Source organism: Megalobrama amblycephala, linkage group LG19 (assembly GCF_018812025.1).
Source record: "Megalobrama amblycephala isolate DHTTF-2021 linkage group LG19, ASM1881202v1, whole genome shotgun sequence".
Taxonomy (NCBI): domain Eukaryota; kingdom Metazoa; phylum Chordata; class Actinopteri; order Cypriniformes; family Xenocyprididae; genus Megalobrama; species Megalobrama amblycephala.
The window spans coordinates 32,007,717-32,027,352 of NC_063062.1; the positions used below are offsets into that span (position 1 = coordinate 32,007,717).

Sequence of the window (19,636 nt, forward strand, 5' to 3'; positions counted from 1 at the left end):
TCTGCTCATGTATTGGAACTAACACAAGATTTACTCTTTCCTGAAATGCATTAAAAGGACATCGATGAAAACCAATCTTAAAATGTACAGGTCAGGGAGGGTATTGCTTTTTTTGCAGCCAGCCATACGACAGATGAGAGACATAACATTTTTAATTTCATATTACAAATATCTTACGGGCCTCAAACTTTTGAACAGTAGTGTAATTTATAAAATTATTAAATAATAAATATTAAATAGATCATTTCAAGTCAACCCCATCCAATCTATGCATTTCTGAGCGAAACATGATATAAGGGAAGATTTTATCAACCAGGGATTGATTATATTGTGAAAACTGGATGCTCAAGGAGATTGTAAGGACTGAACCAGCAACCTTTTCACACCTTATCAAGATGCTTGAGGTAAGTGTCAGCTCAACATTTTTAATAGACATATTTATGCTGTGTAACATTATTTTACCTCCTGACAGTATTGCAGCACTCCTTCTTTGGTTCCGACGCAGGTTTTGGATCCAGTAGGGTCCGGTTCCCAGCGGCCAGTCTGAATGTTAATGTGCATGTTAAGTTTGCCGCAAAACATGGCGACCTGTGGCTCTGCAACGGCAAATCCGGTACCTGCATTAGCTGCCAGCGCCTGGGGAAAAGACAGGAAGAAATGTGTGGGAAAGAACAGGAGAGGTTAGTTCAATGGACACTCTTATTATAATCCAATAAAAGCTAAATATCACACTGGAGTTCCCTTATAATGACTGACTGGATTCAGAGACAAACAACAACAACAAAAAACATTAAAACAACTTTTTTCCACAATCTGTCTATTGATAGTCAGTTGAGAATGGTATTAAGGAGAGATCTCATTCTCATATCTGAAAGTAATTATTTTATCGATTTTATAGATTAGTTGTTGCAGCACTAGTTTGAACGCATATGACCACATGAGCATTTACACTACGAAAACCATCCGGTCGAATGCGTTTTCAACTACCTCTGGAAGTGGTTGAAAGTGGACAAGCTCAAAGCGTTTTACACCCCGTTTACACCTGTATTTGGCATTGTCCATTGATCTAATCAACAAAAATCTTAATACCAGGTGTAAACAGGGCCTAAAATGCATATATCTGCTGAAATGTTTATATATTCACACTTGTGTCAACTTTTACCCTATATAGCTACAAAACAAATACAACATGAACTTTGTTTTCATGCACTTTATAAAAACAACATCCCATCTGTCTATTCTCATGAAGAAAGAGATTATACAGAGTCAGCAGAATAAACATAATGAGGACAAATTGAAGCAGATATCATCTTTAAAAGACATATTCCTCGTGCTCCAGGGTCACCGTTTGCCCTATCAAACGGATATGAATTAGATTTGGTTTGCTTTCTTAATCGCACTGAGAGTTTGTCTGTCCCATCCACGCTTGTTCTCGGCACACATTTATGCCTCAGAACACACACAGTGATCTTCCGGATGACTCACTGAATCGCTCAAAACACTCTAGGGACAAAACGAAAATGTCCGACAGACTCTAAACACATCATTGCCTGCCGATGGCTGATGCCTACTTTAATGCACAACTCACAGCAGTGGCACCACTGCTAAAAATTTACTGACCAGAGTGCAGGTAACAGCAAAAAGTCCTGGGTGGCTGGGTTTTTCACTTGGTATCTAGGATGTTATTGCAGTGGTTTCTCTTTCATCTTTGACATTAAGGTCATAGAAGGTGTGAAAATACATGGGGAGTTTTGCATTTCATAACCAAAAAAACCTAAACCTGGTTTCATTAGTTCAAACAAAATCCCCCCACCTCTGTGAAACGAGTGAAGTTTCTCTCCACTCGTGCCTTTTTGTCCTTCCTGTAGATAGGAGACACTCTCGTTTACATTACAATGTTCTTCCTCTTTTCCTGAAACGGGAAGCAGCTACACCCGGCCTGTCATTAAAGGTCTACACAAACATTTCTCGACTATGATGAAAGTTAAGATTCATTCCAAGTAACTGTAAGATTACACTCCTAAAATGTTAACAAACTGGTGTAATCAGGGGGCAATTAGAGAGGCGTGCATTTTACCCAAACCTTGTTTTCTTGGCAGTCTGAAGACAGACAGAGGTGCAGGAGGTCGGGTCAAGGCCCAGACATGTTGAACTTTGAGTAGAATGTCGCAACACAGCAATCAACTTGTTTTGTCTGACATCTTCACACAAACACATTTGAGTATATGCATGTGTAAGTGTGTATTTATGGGGTTGGTATAATTTTAATGTTTTTGAAAGAAGTCTCAACAAGGCTGCAGTTATTTAATCAAAAATACAGTGAAATATTATTACAATTTAAAATATCTATTTTCCATTTTAATATTTTAAAATGTAATTTATTCCTGTGATGTCAAAGCTTAATTTATCATCATTACTCCAATCAGTGTCACATGATCCTTCAGAGATCATTGTAATATGCTGATTTGCTCAAAATACATTTCTTATTATTATCAATGTTGAAAACAGTTGTGCTGATTTCTGACACCATACAAACACTCTTGAGTAACTTGTTTATAAATCAGTGTAACATCGCAATTAGCAAAAGTTCAGTAAATGGGCGAATCATCCAGCCTTTAAAATGGAGAGAAGTGTGAAAAGAGAGAGGAAAGGAAAAGCAAAGGATAAGTATGGAGAGAACATTGTAAAACAGCCAGGAGGAGGGCAAGGACGGCCCAGTAAACCACACACAGTCAAACAGCAGATGTGACAGCTTCATCTTTCCACAACAATACTGTTCAGCCACACCTCCCTGACTCATTGCTTCGCTTTGCTCCGAAGCCACACAAATCCCAGTTACATTTTTTTAACCTCTCCCCACCAAAATTAACCAGTCATGATGGATAAAATCGAGACTAATCACATATTTTTTCTGCTGAATATCCTGTTTCATCAGGAAATAAGTCTGATTTGGAAGTAAAATGTGTTGTAAAAGACGCTTTAATGAAGCCCTGTGTAATTAAGCTAATCAAATGCATTTCTTAGCAGTATATGCACCCTAAACTTGCCCTTCAGTGGGGTAACTGACAGATAACCCAGCTAAATCCCTATGAATCATTACTATGCAAAACTATCACAAAAATGGATTACACATAATAATGGAAACATTACTCACAGTAGATGATTTGAAGTCTGACAGTAATAGGCTTGAAATAAGGCAGAGAATTTATTACAAAAGCGGCACTTTGATGGCTGGTGATGCTTCAAAAGGAATAACTTTAGAGGTGAAACTTCTTTAACTGAGATTTAACTTGCCTCAAAATGCATACCTTAAAACAGTTCTGTTTATAGGAATGTTTTTGTCAACAATATTGTAGTTAGATTTATATTATGGACATATACAGGGGCAAATATCCACATGAGCATTCGAAAACTAACTCTAAAATAAATTTTAAAATAAATTAAAAGATAATAAAATGTTAAAGCTACAAAATAATAGTTTATATGCTCCTCCTAACATACATAAATATTATTAAAATAATTATTAATAAATAACATTTGAATTAGGGCTGTCAAATCGATTAATCACATCTAACATAAAAGTATGTTTATAAAAGTATGTTTAATAACAAGTACATATTATACACACACACACACATTCATTATATTTACACACATACACATATATACATATGTGTGCGTGTATGTGTGTGCGCGCGCGTGTGTATGCTATTTTTTAAACTAGCATAGTGAATAAACCATTAATGAATGAAATGTTCAAGGTGTCTGAATAAATTTTGGTTTGGTTGAAATTTTGGTTATACATAACATAACATAACATAACATAACATAACATAACATAACATAACATAACATAACATAACATAACATAACATAACATAACATAACATAACATAACATAACATAACATAACATAACATAACATAACATAACATAACATAACATAACATAACATAACATAACATAACATAACATAACATAACATAACATAACATAACATAACATAACATAACATAACATAACAACATAACATAACATAACATAAACATAACATAAACATAACATAACATATAACCAAATTTCAACCAAACCAAAATTTATTCAGACACCTTGAACATTTCATTCATTAATAGAGTTTATTCACTATGCTAGTTTAAAAAATGGTAATAAAATATGACAAGATCTCAGAGTTAAACTGTGTCAGAAACAATTAATCTTAATTATGTCAGATAGCACTTAAGCAAAACATGGTCAGGTCAAAGTGTCTGAATAAGTTTTGGTCCCAAATTTTTATCAATTTTACTGGTAGTCCACTGTATGAAGAATTTCTGGGTATAATGTCACAGTTTACTTTAATAAATAATAATAAATGAACTATACAAACTTATGTTAGATGTGACTAGTCGATTTGACATCCCTAATTTGAATAATTTTAAATAATACTATTAAATAAAAAATAAATAAATAAAAACATGTTAAAGCTAAATAAGAATAGTATATATGCTACTAACATTAATTTTATGCAATTTAAATTAATTATACAAACAAATTTATAAAAAAAAAAAGGTTAAGAGTTAAATTATGAAAAAATATTAAAACATACAAATGTTAAAGCTACAAAATAGCATTTATGCTCCAAACATACATAAATACATTTTATTATGTAAACGTGGCACATGTGTAACGTTACAGCTGCTGAACACTGAGAACAGGGAAGCAAAAGAGATGAAAGAGACAGAATCAGGCTGCCTTTTTATGCCAGAAGGGAGAGAGACAGGACAGAAGATCAGAAAAGAAGGACAGAGGTGATGGAACAGACAGAAAGAAATGGCCAGTAACAATGACCAGTGTAAGCAAAAATACTCCAGCTTTAAGTGCAAGAGCAGCAGTAAGTGGAAGATGGGAAGCGGCAGGCCATTTTAACAGCACTTAAACTTTGACTGACACACACACTCAAAATAGTGGACGAGGCCTCCCGGGAAGAATCGGAATGAGTACGAAAGCAAATATACCCATGAGAAGGTAGCATGCTATGTGTCCTAATCTTGAATGTGCTGAGAGCATAACATTTACTTTAGACGCACAATACAAGCTTGCACACACATGCATCCACTGTGTTTAGAACTGAAAGAGGAAGCAAGCAGTGGGCCGGAATCCTGGAATGAAACATGGGTACGCTAATGAGAGAGAGATTTGGATATTGGCGTCACTAGTGGACAAACACGAACAACAGAGACCCTGTGTGGAAATGAGTCTCTCATTCCAGCAAATATGACCTCATTCAGCACAAGCTTACTCTACTAGTTTCGTTTCTTCTTTCTTCCCCCTTTATATTTGCTAATAGTTCAGACACACTTTCACAATAAGTCCTGCTGGCCCTGTATGGAAATGTAGCAGAGATGCTGAAGACAAGCTTCCTGTGCTCTGGTCGTTCTGTGTTACTGCTGCGATATTCACACAGACATGAGAAAACACTCCCTATCCAACTATCTCCTGTAGCTCAGAACACAACCGCATGTTAAATATCACTGTAAAGAGAGAGACGGCACAGTATGTGTCTATAAGAGGGACTCTGGTACAATTTAAATTAAAATTTTTCAATTTTAAATGCATTTATTTATTCCTATTAAATAGTTAAATACATACATATAGCCATACATATACACATATATATGTAAGCAATAAGGTACGAGAGGCTGTGCTGTATCGTGTACAAGTCACGGCTGAAGGGTGTTAGGCACAACGCGAAGCGGCAAAGACTGTCTTAATGAGTGTGTCAGTCAGTAGCGAAGACTTTTACATTGAAAAGCCTGAACTATTGTGAACACAGAACAAGACGCAACTGACAAATGCTTTGACTATAGCTGTCAGTCACGGGAAAACCCCTTAACTGTTAAAAGGACAAGCTACTGCATCGGACATTTAAACAGATGTTTTATTATGAACATAGGACTGAAGGAAAATGCTAAATCTGAATGCAGGTAATAAACTTTCTCAATCGATCCATTTCTCACAGTACTCTTCTACATAATACAGTAAGCTTCAATAAACAATATCAACTGAGACCAAACAGTTTATGTTGCTAAGAGTGGTTGCTAAGGGTGTTGTGTAGTGATACACTGAAGCGGTCATAGCCGTGTTTTATCGTGAATAATCAGAATCAAGGACAGGAACTAACCATAACCATACACACACACATTGTATTTTATTTTATTTGTTTCATATGTACCTTAATATTTCTACATTTATTTTTATTTTATTTGATAATAATACTACTGTTATTTTACACTACTAAACAGAAAGGCACTTTAAGGCCTGCCATAAAAACAAACCAGAGCCGTGTTACTGTATAAAGCAGGATTTACATCACGCTGTAAACATCTTTACTGCAAAGGGCGGATCATATATCACAAAACTACCCAAAGTTTATAATCACTACAAAAACAGACATAAATAAAGCCTCACCACACCAAATTAGTTTCAATCCATACTGAAGATCATTTTTTAAAATGATGAATTAATAACATTTTAATGAGTCCTTGATATTTTTATTAAGCTGATGTAACATAGCTACTTTAGCCATGACTATATTCACAATAGAGCACAGCCAGGTACTTTATTGCTTAAACATTCAATTATTAGTGGCCTCACACAGCTACATGAAGAGCTTTTTAATGGTGCAACACACACACACACACACACACACACACACACACACACACACACACACACACACACACACACACACACACACACACACACACACACACACACAGGAAAGGGCAGTTATGACAGAGCCTGATGTTTGGAAACACCCCACAGGTCCAATCCCTTGTGTATGTGTGGCCTCTGGTTTTCTATTTTAAACTATGGGAAAATCCTGCAGGCCACAAACACAGAGCCCACACCTCAGCCTGGACAGTAACACAACTGGCACTCCTAAAAACACAAACAGAGACTCTTTACACCCAATGCAGGAACTCCATCACGGTCTAATTCAGCTTTTACAATGTCTGTCCATCTGTGAGTTGCTCTTAAACCAGCTTGTAACATGTCTGGGCACTGCAGGGGTAACGTGAAGCAGACCAAACACAGGACAGTATTGGTCCAATCCACACAGCCCAACTGAGAACTACTGTCATAATGTGCTTCTGAAATCCCCTGTAACCACAGACACCTGTTTTCGATGAATGTGACGAGACTGTAGATGTAAAATACACAAAACGTGACTGTATATTTAGGGTGGGCAACAATGAACCTCTAACCTCAGGTCTGGGCGGTAATATGGTAAAAACATGGAACAAAAACAAAAACATGGAAAAATGGCAAGATGAAAATTGGGGCTGGATGGTATGACTGTATATACCTTGTGACCACAGAAATGCGTCAACAGGTAGACATTTGTAAACACTTTACAATAAGGTTACATAAGTTAACGCTATGCATTTACTAATGTTAACTAACAGTGATAACATTTATGATTTTTATTCATCTTTATTAATGTTAGGCTAATAAATATACAACTGTTCATTTTAATACTGTATTAGTAAATGTTAACATTAACAAAGATTAATAAATGCTTAAGTAGTAGTACCATCATTACAGGTAATTTTACATTTAAAAAAAGGTGCAGGCTGAAGCTTTAGCTTATATTACCTACCCTTTTTCATAAGTGTCACTTTCACTATTGAATTTAATCAATAAAAAGATTCTGTAAAGATTCTTCTATACTGTAATCTCTATAAAAAAACAAAACATGTCCAAGTCAACAAATGGAGTGTTACCAGAGATTTTACTATAGTGTGTCTGTGTATTAGTGGACAGAACTGCTTTATGATATTTACACATGAAAATGACAATAAAGCATAGAGTAAAAATACAGAGTGGGACGTGTCCCATAGAAGTTATGAGGAGGATGAACTTGTTATTAAGGGATGTTAGGCACAAAAGCAAAATAGTTTACATCATAGTTAACCACTTGGATTAACCAAATATAGGTAGACCTATTACAACAGTCATTTAGTATAATTTAAGTTGGATTTTCAGCAAAAATAACTATATCATCATGATATTACAATTGCTGTAATATACTCACGCTGTGATAAGATGTCGGACATACAGCCCACCCCTAATGAAAATCCATTCTGGTATTGCACCAGGCTGTCACATCACTGGGATTCCCAGAATGCACTGCTTTGCGTGTGACCCAGTGAAGGAATGCTTAACCGTGGTTTAGACCGTTTAATCCACCGCTCTCATGGTTAAGCGTCACAGGAACATTGCAAATACTTTACGCGTTAAAGATCAGGAAGCTGATAGACAGGAAAGACAAAACCATTTGCCTTTTCACTTTGAATATGTCCTGTTCCAAAGGTTTAGCAGTTTATTCAAGTCTTTCTGACCTTTACATCAGGCTAGCTTCACATCTCTGAGTAAACAGACACACTAGGTCACAAATGACTGCCTGTTCCTACACAAATTTGAGCAAGATAAAGGTGTGTGGAGCGTCACAACTATCCCATTGTCCTGAGACCGACTGATGTCATTTTGGCAGACAAGACGGCGACATTCACTACGCAAGCTCAAATCTGTATTTGTAAGGTTTTTAGCATAACTTTTGAAATTGGGTCTGAATGGGTGATACTCCTGAACTAACTAATATCTTAACCCCACTTCCCCACCCACCACCTCTGCTTTGACTACCAAATACTTTCACTAAAAATTATAAAAATGGAAACACTTTTTTCAATTGAAAAACATGCAATGAAAAACACCTGCAATAGTTTTACTATGTAAATGTCGTTGAATCATTGAAAAAAATAACAGTAAGAGAATAATAGATCAGAACTATATATTATATATATATATATATATATATATATATATATATATATATATATATATATATATATATATATATATATATATATATATATATATATATATATATATATATATATATATATATATATATATATATATATATATATATATATATATATATACACACACATATACACACACACATATATACACACACACAAACACAAACACACACATACAGTACCCTCCAAAAGTTTGGAACCACTAAGATTTTTAATGTTTTTAAAAGTAATCAGTAATATTGTGAAATATTATTACAATTTAAAATAACTGTGTACTATTTAAATATATTTGACAAAGTAATTTATTCCTGTGATGCAAAGCTGAATTTTCAGCATCATTACTCCAGTCTTCAGTGTCACATGATCCTTCAGAAATCATTCTAATATGCTGATCTGCTGCTCAATAAACATTTATGATTATTTTCAATGTTGAAAACAGTTGTGTACTTTTTTTTCAGGATTCCTTGATGAATAGAAAGTTCAAAAGAACAGCATTTATCTGAAATACAAAGCTTCTGTAGCATTATACACTACCGTTCAAAAGTTTGGGGTCAGTAAGAATTTTTATTTTTATTTTTTTGAAAAGAAATTAAAGAAATGAATACTTTTATTCAGCAAGGATGCATTAAATCAATCAAAAGTGGCAGTAAAGACATTTATAATGTTACAAAAGATTAGATTTCAGATAAACACTGTTCTTTTGAACTTTCTATTCATCAAATAATCCTGAAAAAAAATATTGTACACAAATATTTTGTACAATTGTACACATTAAATGTTTCTTGAGCAGCAGATCAGCATATTAGAATGATTTCTGAAGGATCATGTGACACTGAAGACTGGAGTAATGATGCTGAAAATTCAGCTTTGCCATCACAGGAATAAATTACTTTGTGAAATATATTCAAATAGAAAACAGTTATTTTAAATTGTAATAATATTTCACAATATTACTGTTTTTACTGTATTTTTAATTAAATAAATGTAGCCTTGGTGAGCAGACGAAACTTCTTTTAAAAACATTAAAAATCTTAGTGGTTCCAAACTTTTGGACTGTACTAATATATATATATATATATATATATATATATATATATATATATATATATATATATATATATATATATATATATATATATATATATATATATATATATATATATAATAAAATTTTATATTAAAAAAATTAAATAGTACAGTTCAGTACGATATGCAATTTTTGCTGTTTCCATTGTCAGAAGTGGTGAATGGTACCCTAATTCCAAACCAAACCACTTTTTTGAGACCCTTCCATTCAGGTACTTAGGATAGTAGTCCGGTACTAAAGGGTGGAGCTAGACTCACTGCAGAACGTTGATTGGTTGACAGAGAATCGTCACTTGCACATGCTACAAGGGGAATGACAACACAAGAGGCACCATTTTTTAATACAATACCGTTTCTTCTTCACACATGAATGACGATCGCTACTTTCCGGCATACACCACGGCAATCAACTGTTGGTGGTGGAAACGCAAGCTGGATCAGAGTTTACCATCCCGAATCGTACTGAACTGTACTGTACTATACCACTCAGTGGAAACAAGGCATTAGACACTACAATTAAAAACTGAACGCATCTGCTCAATTCAGCGTGAGCCGAACGAGAGTCACAGTAGAGATCAGCTGCAGGAGATTACTAGAGTGACATGAGCTGACTGACAAAAAGAGTGAGGCGACTGACAAGACAATGGCGGAAGATTTGACTTCGAAGCGAAATCGTTCCATGTTTAAAATAAGCAAGTTTGTCATTGTACTGTTTTGTTGTGTTTTTCATTAAGAATAATGAACCCACCATTCAAGAAATTGCTGCCCCCAAATTGCCGGTAATTTGAAAGCAAAAGTAACATGCGCACGGCAGCACGGGCATTTTAAAAGCGAGGTGAAAAAGAGGAAAAAACTCCAACATTCCCCCCTCACACTTCGATTAACCATTGGGAAAATTTCCTCACCATCACATCTCTATCTCACATAGAAAAAATATAGAATGTATAAAGACAAAAGGGTTAAAAAATATATATATATTTGACTCATTTTCAAATACAGTGTGAAGGCCCCACTAAATCATGGCGACAGTAAAAAGGAAGGACCTTTCATAGATTGTGAAACTGATCACAAGGAGTGATTGTGAAAGCATCACTCCTCCGTTCTCTTCCTCTGCTGCAGAGTGACTCAGTACTTCTAAATCCCTGCTGAAGTGAGGCGTTATTACTGACCTAAAGCTGTGGAAAACACAAATAACCAGAACTCAAGATTGTGAGAGGAAACAAAACTTCAGCTTGCAAAAAACTCACAGTTCTCAGTAAAAATGTGAGTCAGATCAGATGGAATTATATTCAGCTATTACAAAGACCCACAATTTGTATTGTCCCCACGGTATACATAAGCATTTCGTTGCACAGGACAGCAAGATATCAAAAATTCAGGCACTTTTAGGTCTTAAGTGTCCAAATACATTTTAGGGCACAGAACACACATGCATGCATAAAATGCTGAGAAACCTCAATAAATCATGCCACTGTGTCCTCTGGAACACTTGGCCAATGTCACAGGAAGCAGAGGCCCATCTCTACAGGAGTGTGAACCAGTTCAGCGTGACGTGTGACATTCTCATGGACAGCTGAACTCATAAGAGTATGTGTGTGAGCTCCTGAGAGCGCTGGAGTGTCTCTCCCTACGGTTCATTAGCCTTCAGTCCTTCATCACAGGAGGTCTGGCAGCACACCTTTGTGCCCACACACACGCACAAAGTGGAAAAGTACAAGAGGAAAAGGTCTGAGGAATACAAGCATGAAACGGTGCAAAGCTCAACAATCCCAGGACTATATCACATGACATCTAATCTCAGCATTAGTCACAAAAATTAGCCCTCACACACACACACGCACACACACAACTCTGTGTATTACAATGATCCGATTTATCACAGGGCCACATTCACCATTCGGGTGGAACTGTAATGACCAATGCCGTAGATTTTATTAGTTTTGTATGAGAATATTTATGTGTTGAATGAAGACTTAATATGTAATTTTTCTAAAAATGCTCTTTATATGTGAGTGAAAGGCAGACAGAGAGAAAGAACAAAAAGAAAATATACACTAAATTATATATATATATATATATATATATATATATATATATATATATATATATATATATATATATATATATATATATATATATATATATATATATATATATATATATATATATATATAAACATAAACATAAACATCACAACATTTATTTCCATCAAAAGGTGCATAATTTTTTTGGTCAAGATCTTGTATTGATAATGCAAGAGGTGAGCACTCTGTAAAGTCTACTCCAGCACATCCCAAAGACTTTCAATGAATTTAAGCTCTGGAGGTGCCAATTCACATGTGAAAATGATTCTTCATGCTCCCTCCTCCCTTGGCAAGGATGCTGACTGTGTAGGCAAAAAGTCAGCTCACTAGATTTGGAACAGAGTTGCAGAGAGGGTTTCTGTCAGAGCACGGGTTCTGTCGACATAAGTGACGACTTGTTCAAATGTCCTCATCTCTATGGAAACACCTCAGTGGCATCTCAGCTATCCACACACAAAGAGAGAGAGAGCGAGAGAGAGAGAAAGAGAGAGATCAGTACTGTGCTGATGTGCATATGGCAGGCATCGAGAACACTGCTGCATTTCCCAAAAGCCAAAACAACATTCAACACCTAAAATTTCTAGCACAAAAATGTCCTGAAAACAATATTCTGTGACGGAACACACCCTGTTCATGGCAAACAAACCCATGCAAGGAACGAAATCCCAGAAGGCTCAGTTTCATGCACTGTTGCTTTCTGAAGTTTGTCAGAAGGTAATTCATAATGCAGTGAGTTGCTGCCTGCAACTGGACATTACTGTAAACTGTTGTTCATGACAACTACAGTCATGGTGGAGCAATAACTTGAAGAGAATCTTGTTAGGTAAAGTTAGTTAAAACTTACTAGTCTCTCCACAACTGTCATGGAAGAGTCAAAACAGCAAACAGGTTTACTGTGAAATGTATATAAGCTAATGACTTTGCTTTGAAGCACACTGCTCAACGTTTTTTTTTCCTGTAACATTTCAATTCTCGTCTGCAAAGGTGTGAAAAATGGCTGTGCTGTTTATAGAGAGCAGTTCAAGTGTTGAGGGGCATTCAGAGGTCAGAGGTGAAAGGGCAGCTCTCTGCCAGTTGGGTCATGCTCTTCCCAGCATGCTCGGCAATCCAGCTTTTACAAGCCTAGCGTAGAGGAGACGGCAGAGGTCATACTAGAGCGTAGGAGAGGAAAAGAGCATGTTTACTTTGCCCAGACCTCGGAAAAAGCAGGAGGATAATATGGCTGCCTCGACTCGAGGACAAATCTCTAAACAGCGGCGCTGTAACCATACACCTTGTGAATTTCCTTGCTGTCTGCACTACTGTCATAGAAAGCATCCTAACTGAAATTAAAACCTAAAAGTGTCTACATAGGCAGGCAGCATCACACAAACTCCTCAAACTGAATCACATGGGAAAATCTACTCAGAACATACTTCCCTACTATATAGTAGGCAAAAAACAGTATGTGACAAAAGAAGCATGTCCGAATCACAGTATTCATAAAAGAGTAGGCAAAAAGTACCCGGACGAGCTACTTCTTCCGGCTAGATTCTGAAATGTGCATATGATGGACACTTTACTATCCCATGAGGCCACGGGAGAGGATTTGTGATGTAACTGATGCTGGTAGGTCACATGATAAGGGCAAGATGGCGAATGCAGTACGTCCAGATTACATTCATACTATACACGTTCATATTCATATTTTTTTTGCGCTCATGAAGTAATTGCTTATGTGATTTCGGACTCAGCCTTAGTCAGGGTAGATGCCATATTGAATTTCCGTGGATGAAAATGAGGCTGTGAGGGATAGACCCACAGCCTTTACAATGGAATGAGCTGTATAAAAACGTCACGTAATTTTTGTCTACTGGAATTTTTTTTTTTTTTTTTTTAGATGTTTCGTCAACTGAATAATTGGCATGTTGAACAACAGCTCAATCCCTTCAACAAACTGTACTTCTATCCCTCACAGCCTCTTTTTCATTCCTGTAAAATTAAATATTTAAATATATCCAACAGAGTTTGGCATTAGCATCTAACCATGACAACAACATAATACTCTAAGAATAAAACTAAATATTACTTTTTCTGTGTAAGGTTAGGTCCAATCTTTGTTTACATGATGGCAGAAGTAAAAGTTGGTAAGCCAGCAACTTTTCGCATGACACGCAAGAATGCTTCGCAAGGGACGTGATGTAACAATCTGTAAAGGATGGTTTACATGGACCAAACTCCACCACATAAATTAAGGTGATAATGTATAAACTGAACTTTCATCTAGAGAAGTAGTTTCACCTTAAAAAAAGATTTTGAAAACTTTACAGCACAAATCCACTCTTTTTCCTCACAATTGGACATTATAACACGCAATTGCGAGTTTTTATCTCACAATTCTGAGAAAAGAATTGCATGATATAAACTCGCAATTGTGAGAAAAAAGAATTTATATCTCACAATTCTGCAATTTGCGAGTTTATATCCTGTGATTCTGACTTTTTTTCTCAGAATTGTGAGACAAACTTGCAATTGCGTGATATAATGTCCAATTGTGGCGTTTTTTCTCAGAATTGCGAGTTTATATCATGCAATTCTGACTTTATAACTCGCAATTGTGAGCTTATATCTTGTAATTCTGACTTTGTAATTCACAATTGCTATTTTTTTTATTTAGTGGCGGAAACAAGTTTCCATAGAAAGGAAATGAAAGGTAAACAAAGGAAAAATGTAAAAAAGATAAAATGAAACAAAAAACACACAAAAATAAAAAAGATAAATTTAAGAAAATATGGACAAGTCAAAATTTTCAGTGACGATTAAACTTTATGCTGTGGCAAGAACCTAACTTGAAAGCATTTAACCTATGATACCTTAAAATGCGGTCTAGTAGGCAGAAACCAGTGCATGTATGTTGTGAGCTAGGACACAATAAAATACTGCCTCCTGTGCAAAAGTGCATTTGAGTAAGTGTGTGTGTGCCAAGCAGACCGCAGTAGTTGTTTTTGTGTGTGTCTAGGAGAGGCTGCAGTGAAGAGAGACCAGAGCAGAAGCTGTATACCCTCCGGCACTCTCTGACATACATTTCAGACACAGTGTCTCAAAAAAAAAAAATTTACCTTACGCCAAACACACACTGCACACACATAGTAAGTCTTGACACGTCTCAGCACACACACAAACACAGCCTCCGGAGGCCTGTCCCAGACGTCACCAAATTACAACATTAAGGCTGTCTGTTTCCTGCTGCTTGATGAAGATTGAGACATTAGGAGAGAGTGGTGTAGGGTAGGTTTGAAAAAAATGGGGCAAAAGACGCCCATACAAATGTGTAAAGCTGTAGCGGTGGACATAAATGTGTAAAAGTGGATGAATGTAAAATGTAAAAAAGATGCAACAAATACACTTGATGAAAGAAAAAAAAAAAAAAACTACCATTTAAAAGATAATCATGACCGTCATGACCTGTCCCATCCCTAGGATAGACATAAATGGACGGAACGAATGAAAACGAAGCAAGAGTGAGAGATGGAATGACTACAAGAGAGACACAAATTCACTGATTCATGGCTCAGGGGTGTTGATACAGAAGAGTTTAAGAGCCATTTGACAGCAGATAGTTAGAGTAGTGCCAACATGACCTTATTAGAACCACCAGACAAGACTAGACATGAAAGTGGAAAAGGGTTGAGAGAGAACAAAATCACTTGGATACATTTTACTCTGTTAAAATGCAGCACTGGTTTCTCCCATGAAATTTCCAGGCCTCTGTGAACATTCCCTCTCTCAACATAACGGCCGAGAGGACTAAAAATACCGTCTCATAACGACACCCAATATACTGCAGTGAAAACACAACTCTGGCGAGCCTGCTGAACGTTTCTCTCAGATGGAAGCTGAAATTCTAAAGGCAAGCAATAAAACAGAAAGCTTGAATTCAAAATGAAATGCACCATTGGCTGCTGCAGCAAATAACAAGTGATCTCAGTCAAACAAAAGCACTGAGGTCTGTGTCACATAATCAATGCTTGATGGTTTCATTTGAATCTGCTTGTTGTCATCAGACATCTGTTTCATGTAATGTTTTCAGGCATGCAGAGACAAAACAATCAACTCAACAGCACATAACCATTAAGACCATTACAGATGTTTTAATAATCAGTGCCATTGTTTCTGATGATAATAACACAGTAGTGATTTGCATTAAAAGGGGATGTATCATAAAAAAAGCCTTACCCTTTCTTTACCTTCTGATGACACACACTCATATCAACATATGACCGACTGCCCGTTTACTTATCTTTACAACTTAATCATCATAGACATGGTGAAGTAATGAGTAAGCTAGAGATACTATTTAGTGTTGGGCGATATGCACCATAATCATATTGTCCTACTGTTGGGTAAACTATCCCTTTAAAGGATTAGTTCAATTCTCTTATTTACTCACACTCATGTCATCCAAGATGTCTGTCTTTCTTCAGTTGAAAAGACATTTTTTGAGGAAAACATTTCAGGATGTTTCTCCATATAGTGGACTTCAGATCGCAGAGCAGTGCAAGACAAGCATTTGTGCTTAAAAAGTATATAATTTTTTTTTTTTTTTTTTTTTTTTAGAAAATGGGTGATCGTTTTGCTAGGTAAAACCCTTATTCCTCGTCTGGGACCATATAGAGTGCTTTGAAGCTGCACTGCACTGAACATCTTGGATGACATGGGGGTGAGTAAATTATCAGGAAATTTTAATTCAGAAGTGAGCTAATCCTTTAAGGAGGTTTCTTGCAACTGGGTCCAGATGAAGCTATTATTCCAGTGGCTATACAGGCCAGAGCACGTGCATGTGGGTAGATGCCTGCAACAGGTGAACTGCTAATATTTGATGTAACTGGTTAATATTTACGATGTCATTTGCAGTGCAGGTGCGGGTCGGGAATCAATAGGCACGGGTGGACTGCGGATCGAATAGCCAAGACTAGGGCTGGACGATTAATCGAAAAGTAATCGAAACCGAAATTCAGAACGTCTAACCGACGTAATTTTCCCATGTCGGTTATTTCGGTTTTTTAATCCTGTTAATACTTCCCCCTTAAAAACATACTACCGCGTGTGTAGCCACGTGACTCCGCCCAGTCCAGTCAGTGGCATAAAAGCAAAACACGGAGGTGAACGCCGGTTCAACACATAGTGATGGCGCGCGAGCGGTGAGTCTTGCGTCTTCACTAAACTTTGTCAGTTGTATTTGTTTTATGGTTTGGACATTCAAGCAATTTAACGATCGCATGTGTATTATTATATTGAGTTACCGTGCTCGCGCAGCTGCATTGTGGCACGAACACTCATACAAACAGTAGCTGCGCAAAACGTGAAGATCGCGCGCACTGAGAGGAACGCAGAAACTTGTTGTCAGCGCTGTCCTGTGATTTATCACTAAAGTAGCTCAAAACTTATTATAGCATATATTTTTCTACTTTTGAAGGAACTATTTACAACCCACAGCTTTACAATTAATAGAGAGACGGCATGACTAATTCACACACGCAATCACTTGTACTGGTACTGTACTAATTTATCTGTATCTGATTTACAACGAGCAGAAATCTGTAAGAAATGTTACGAACATAGATAAAATAACTGCTAAAAGTGAACTATGATGTCAGATCGCTGTTTCAATAGGAAAAAATATCCCACCTTTAATAGTCAATCATATTACAAACCTTGTCAGTAAACTATGAGGGCAAAAAAAAAAATAATAATAAATATAGCTGCGAGCAGCGATGGCGGGCCCAAGCCCGGTGGCACCGCCACCCCGGTGGCTTCAGGGCAACTGTGCACAGCGGGCAATAGGCACTTAAAACGGTTAAACATCAAAGGACTATGTCAAATTCACTCCACATTTACTGCACTACAAGGTGCCACTATAGAGCCCCTCCTCCCTGCCCATTTTCAAAGGATTACATGTGCCAAGTTTTAACATTATTCTGATGAATTTTGAAGCAAATCAGGTAAAAATAAGAGGGTGATCTCAATGTATGCTGAAAGTGACACATTTTCTGCTTCCAGTTGGTGGCGCTATGACTTTGAATCACAATAGTCACATCCATGTGATCAGCCTTGTACAACGAAGACTAAGCCGAAGTTTCATCAAAATCAATTAATGTATGCAGAAGTTATAACACTTTGTTTCCCTTTTCTTGCCATAAATTCGTTGCCTCGCCACGGCCAAACCGTTTGAGATATCCAAAATCCGTTTGCAATTAAACAACTTCAATGTGTTAGCAACAAGTTAAAAAAAGCTTGGTGTAAATTGGATAAACCCTGTAGGAGTAGTAGTATAAAATTCATAGCCTGTTTTTTCAAAAAATTAACATTCAAACCAAAATAGCTGACTTCCTGTTGGTCGGAGCTAATGAATGTAAATTAGAAAATTGTCCGGCTTGATGAGAACAATATGTGTACCAAGTTTGGTGACTGTAGGAAAAACAAACCCCCCCACTTTTGTCAAAAGGTGGCGCTACTGAGCCCCTCCACCACGCCCATTTCTATGGCTTTGTCCATGTCTACTGGTTGACAATATTGATGTGTGTGTCGAGTTTCATGCAATTTGAAGCATGTTAAGAGCCTCAAAAACACTCAAGAATATTATTACAGTTTGACCTGTTGCCATGGCAACAATATTTCAAATATCAAAAATCCTGTCATAGGTCTACATCTGCTGTGTATTGACATTACACTGATGAAGTTTGAAGCAAATCAGGTAAAAATAAGAGGGTGATCTCAAAACATTTCAAAAAGTGATACACTTCCTGCTGCCAGTTGGTGGCGCTATAACTTTGACTCACAATAGTCACATACATGTGATCAGACTCCTATAACGAACACACTTGTGAAGTTTCATAAAGATCAATATATGTATGCAGACGTTATAACACATTTCCTGTTTCCTTTTTCTCGCCATAAATTCGTTGCCTCGCCACGGACAAACCGTTCGAGATATCAAAAATCCCCTGGCAATTTTTAATCATCAGTGTCTTGACTTCATGCTGACCGAGTTTGGTGGCGATCGGATTAATCGTCTAGGAGGAGTATATCAAATTCCAGAGCATGCGTTTTTCAAACAACCCTTAATAGCTGACTTCCTGTTGGCGTGACGTTTAACTTAGAGCACGAAAGTTGTTTGGCCCGATGAGGTCTATATGTGTACCGAGTTTCAGACTAATACGTGCAAGCGTGTTTAATATATGGACCAAATTTTCAGACCTTTTTCAAGGGGGCGCTGTTGAGCCCCCCTGCCACGCCCGGGTACCAGCTTCTGCCCGGCCCTGTTGGCCGCGGATTCCAATGTGTGTGCCAATTTTCAAGAGTTTTTGAGCATGTTAAGGCCCCCAAAAAGCCCCGGAAGACGGAAAAAAAAAAAAAAAAAAAAAAAAAAAAAAAAAAAAAAAAATAATAAATATAGCTGCGAGCAGCGATGGCGGGCCCAAGCCCGGTGGCACCGCCACCCCGGTGGCTTCAGGGCAACTGTGCACAGCGGGCAATAGGCACTTAAAACGGTTAAACATCAAAGGACTATGTCAAATTCACTCCACATTTACTGCACTACAA

General features: G+C 36.8%; 1 protein-coding gene across 5 annotated transcripts in view; it reads right to left on the reverse strand.

The window, feature by feature from the left end:
* aplp2 (amyloid beta (A4) precursor-like protein 2) overlaps positions 1 to 19,636 on the reverse strand; it is a 103,004-nt gene that overhangs the window by 48,895 nt on the left and 34,473 nt on the right. For all 5 annotated transcript variants that reach the window (XM_048168589.1, XM_048168587.1, XM_048168585.1 and 2 more), the window contains exon 2: positions 463 to 636. In XM_048168589.1, coding sequence (XP_048024546.1) covers positions 463 to 636 — 174 coding nt within the window. The remainder of the gene's footprint in view (positions 1 to 462; positions 637 to 19,636) is intronic.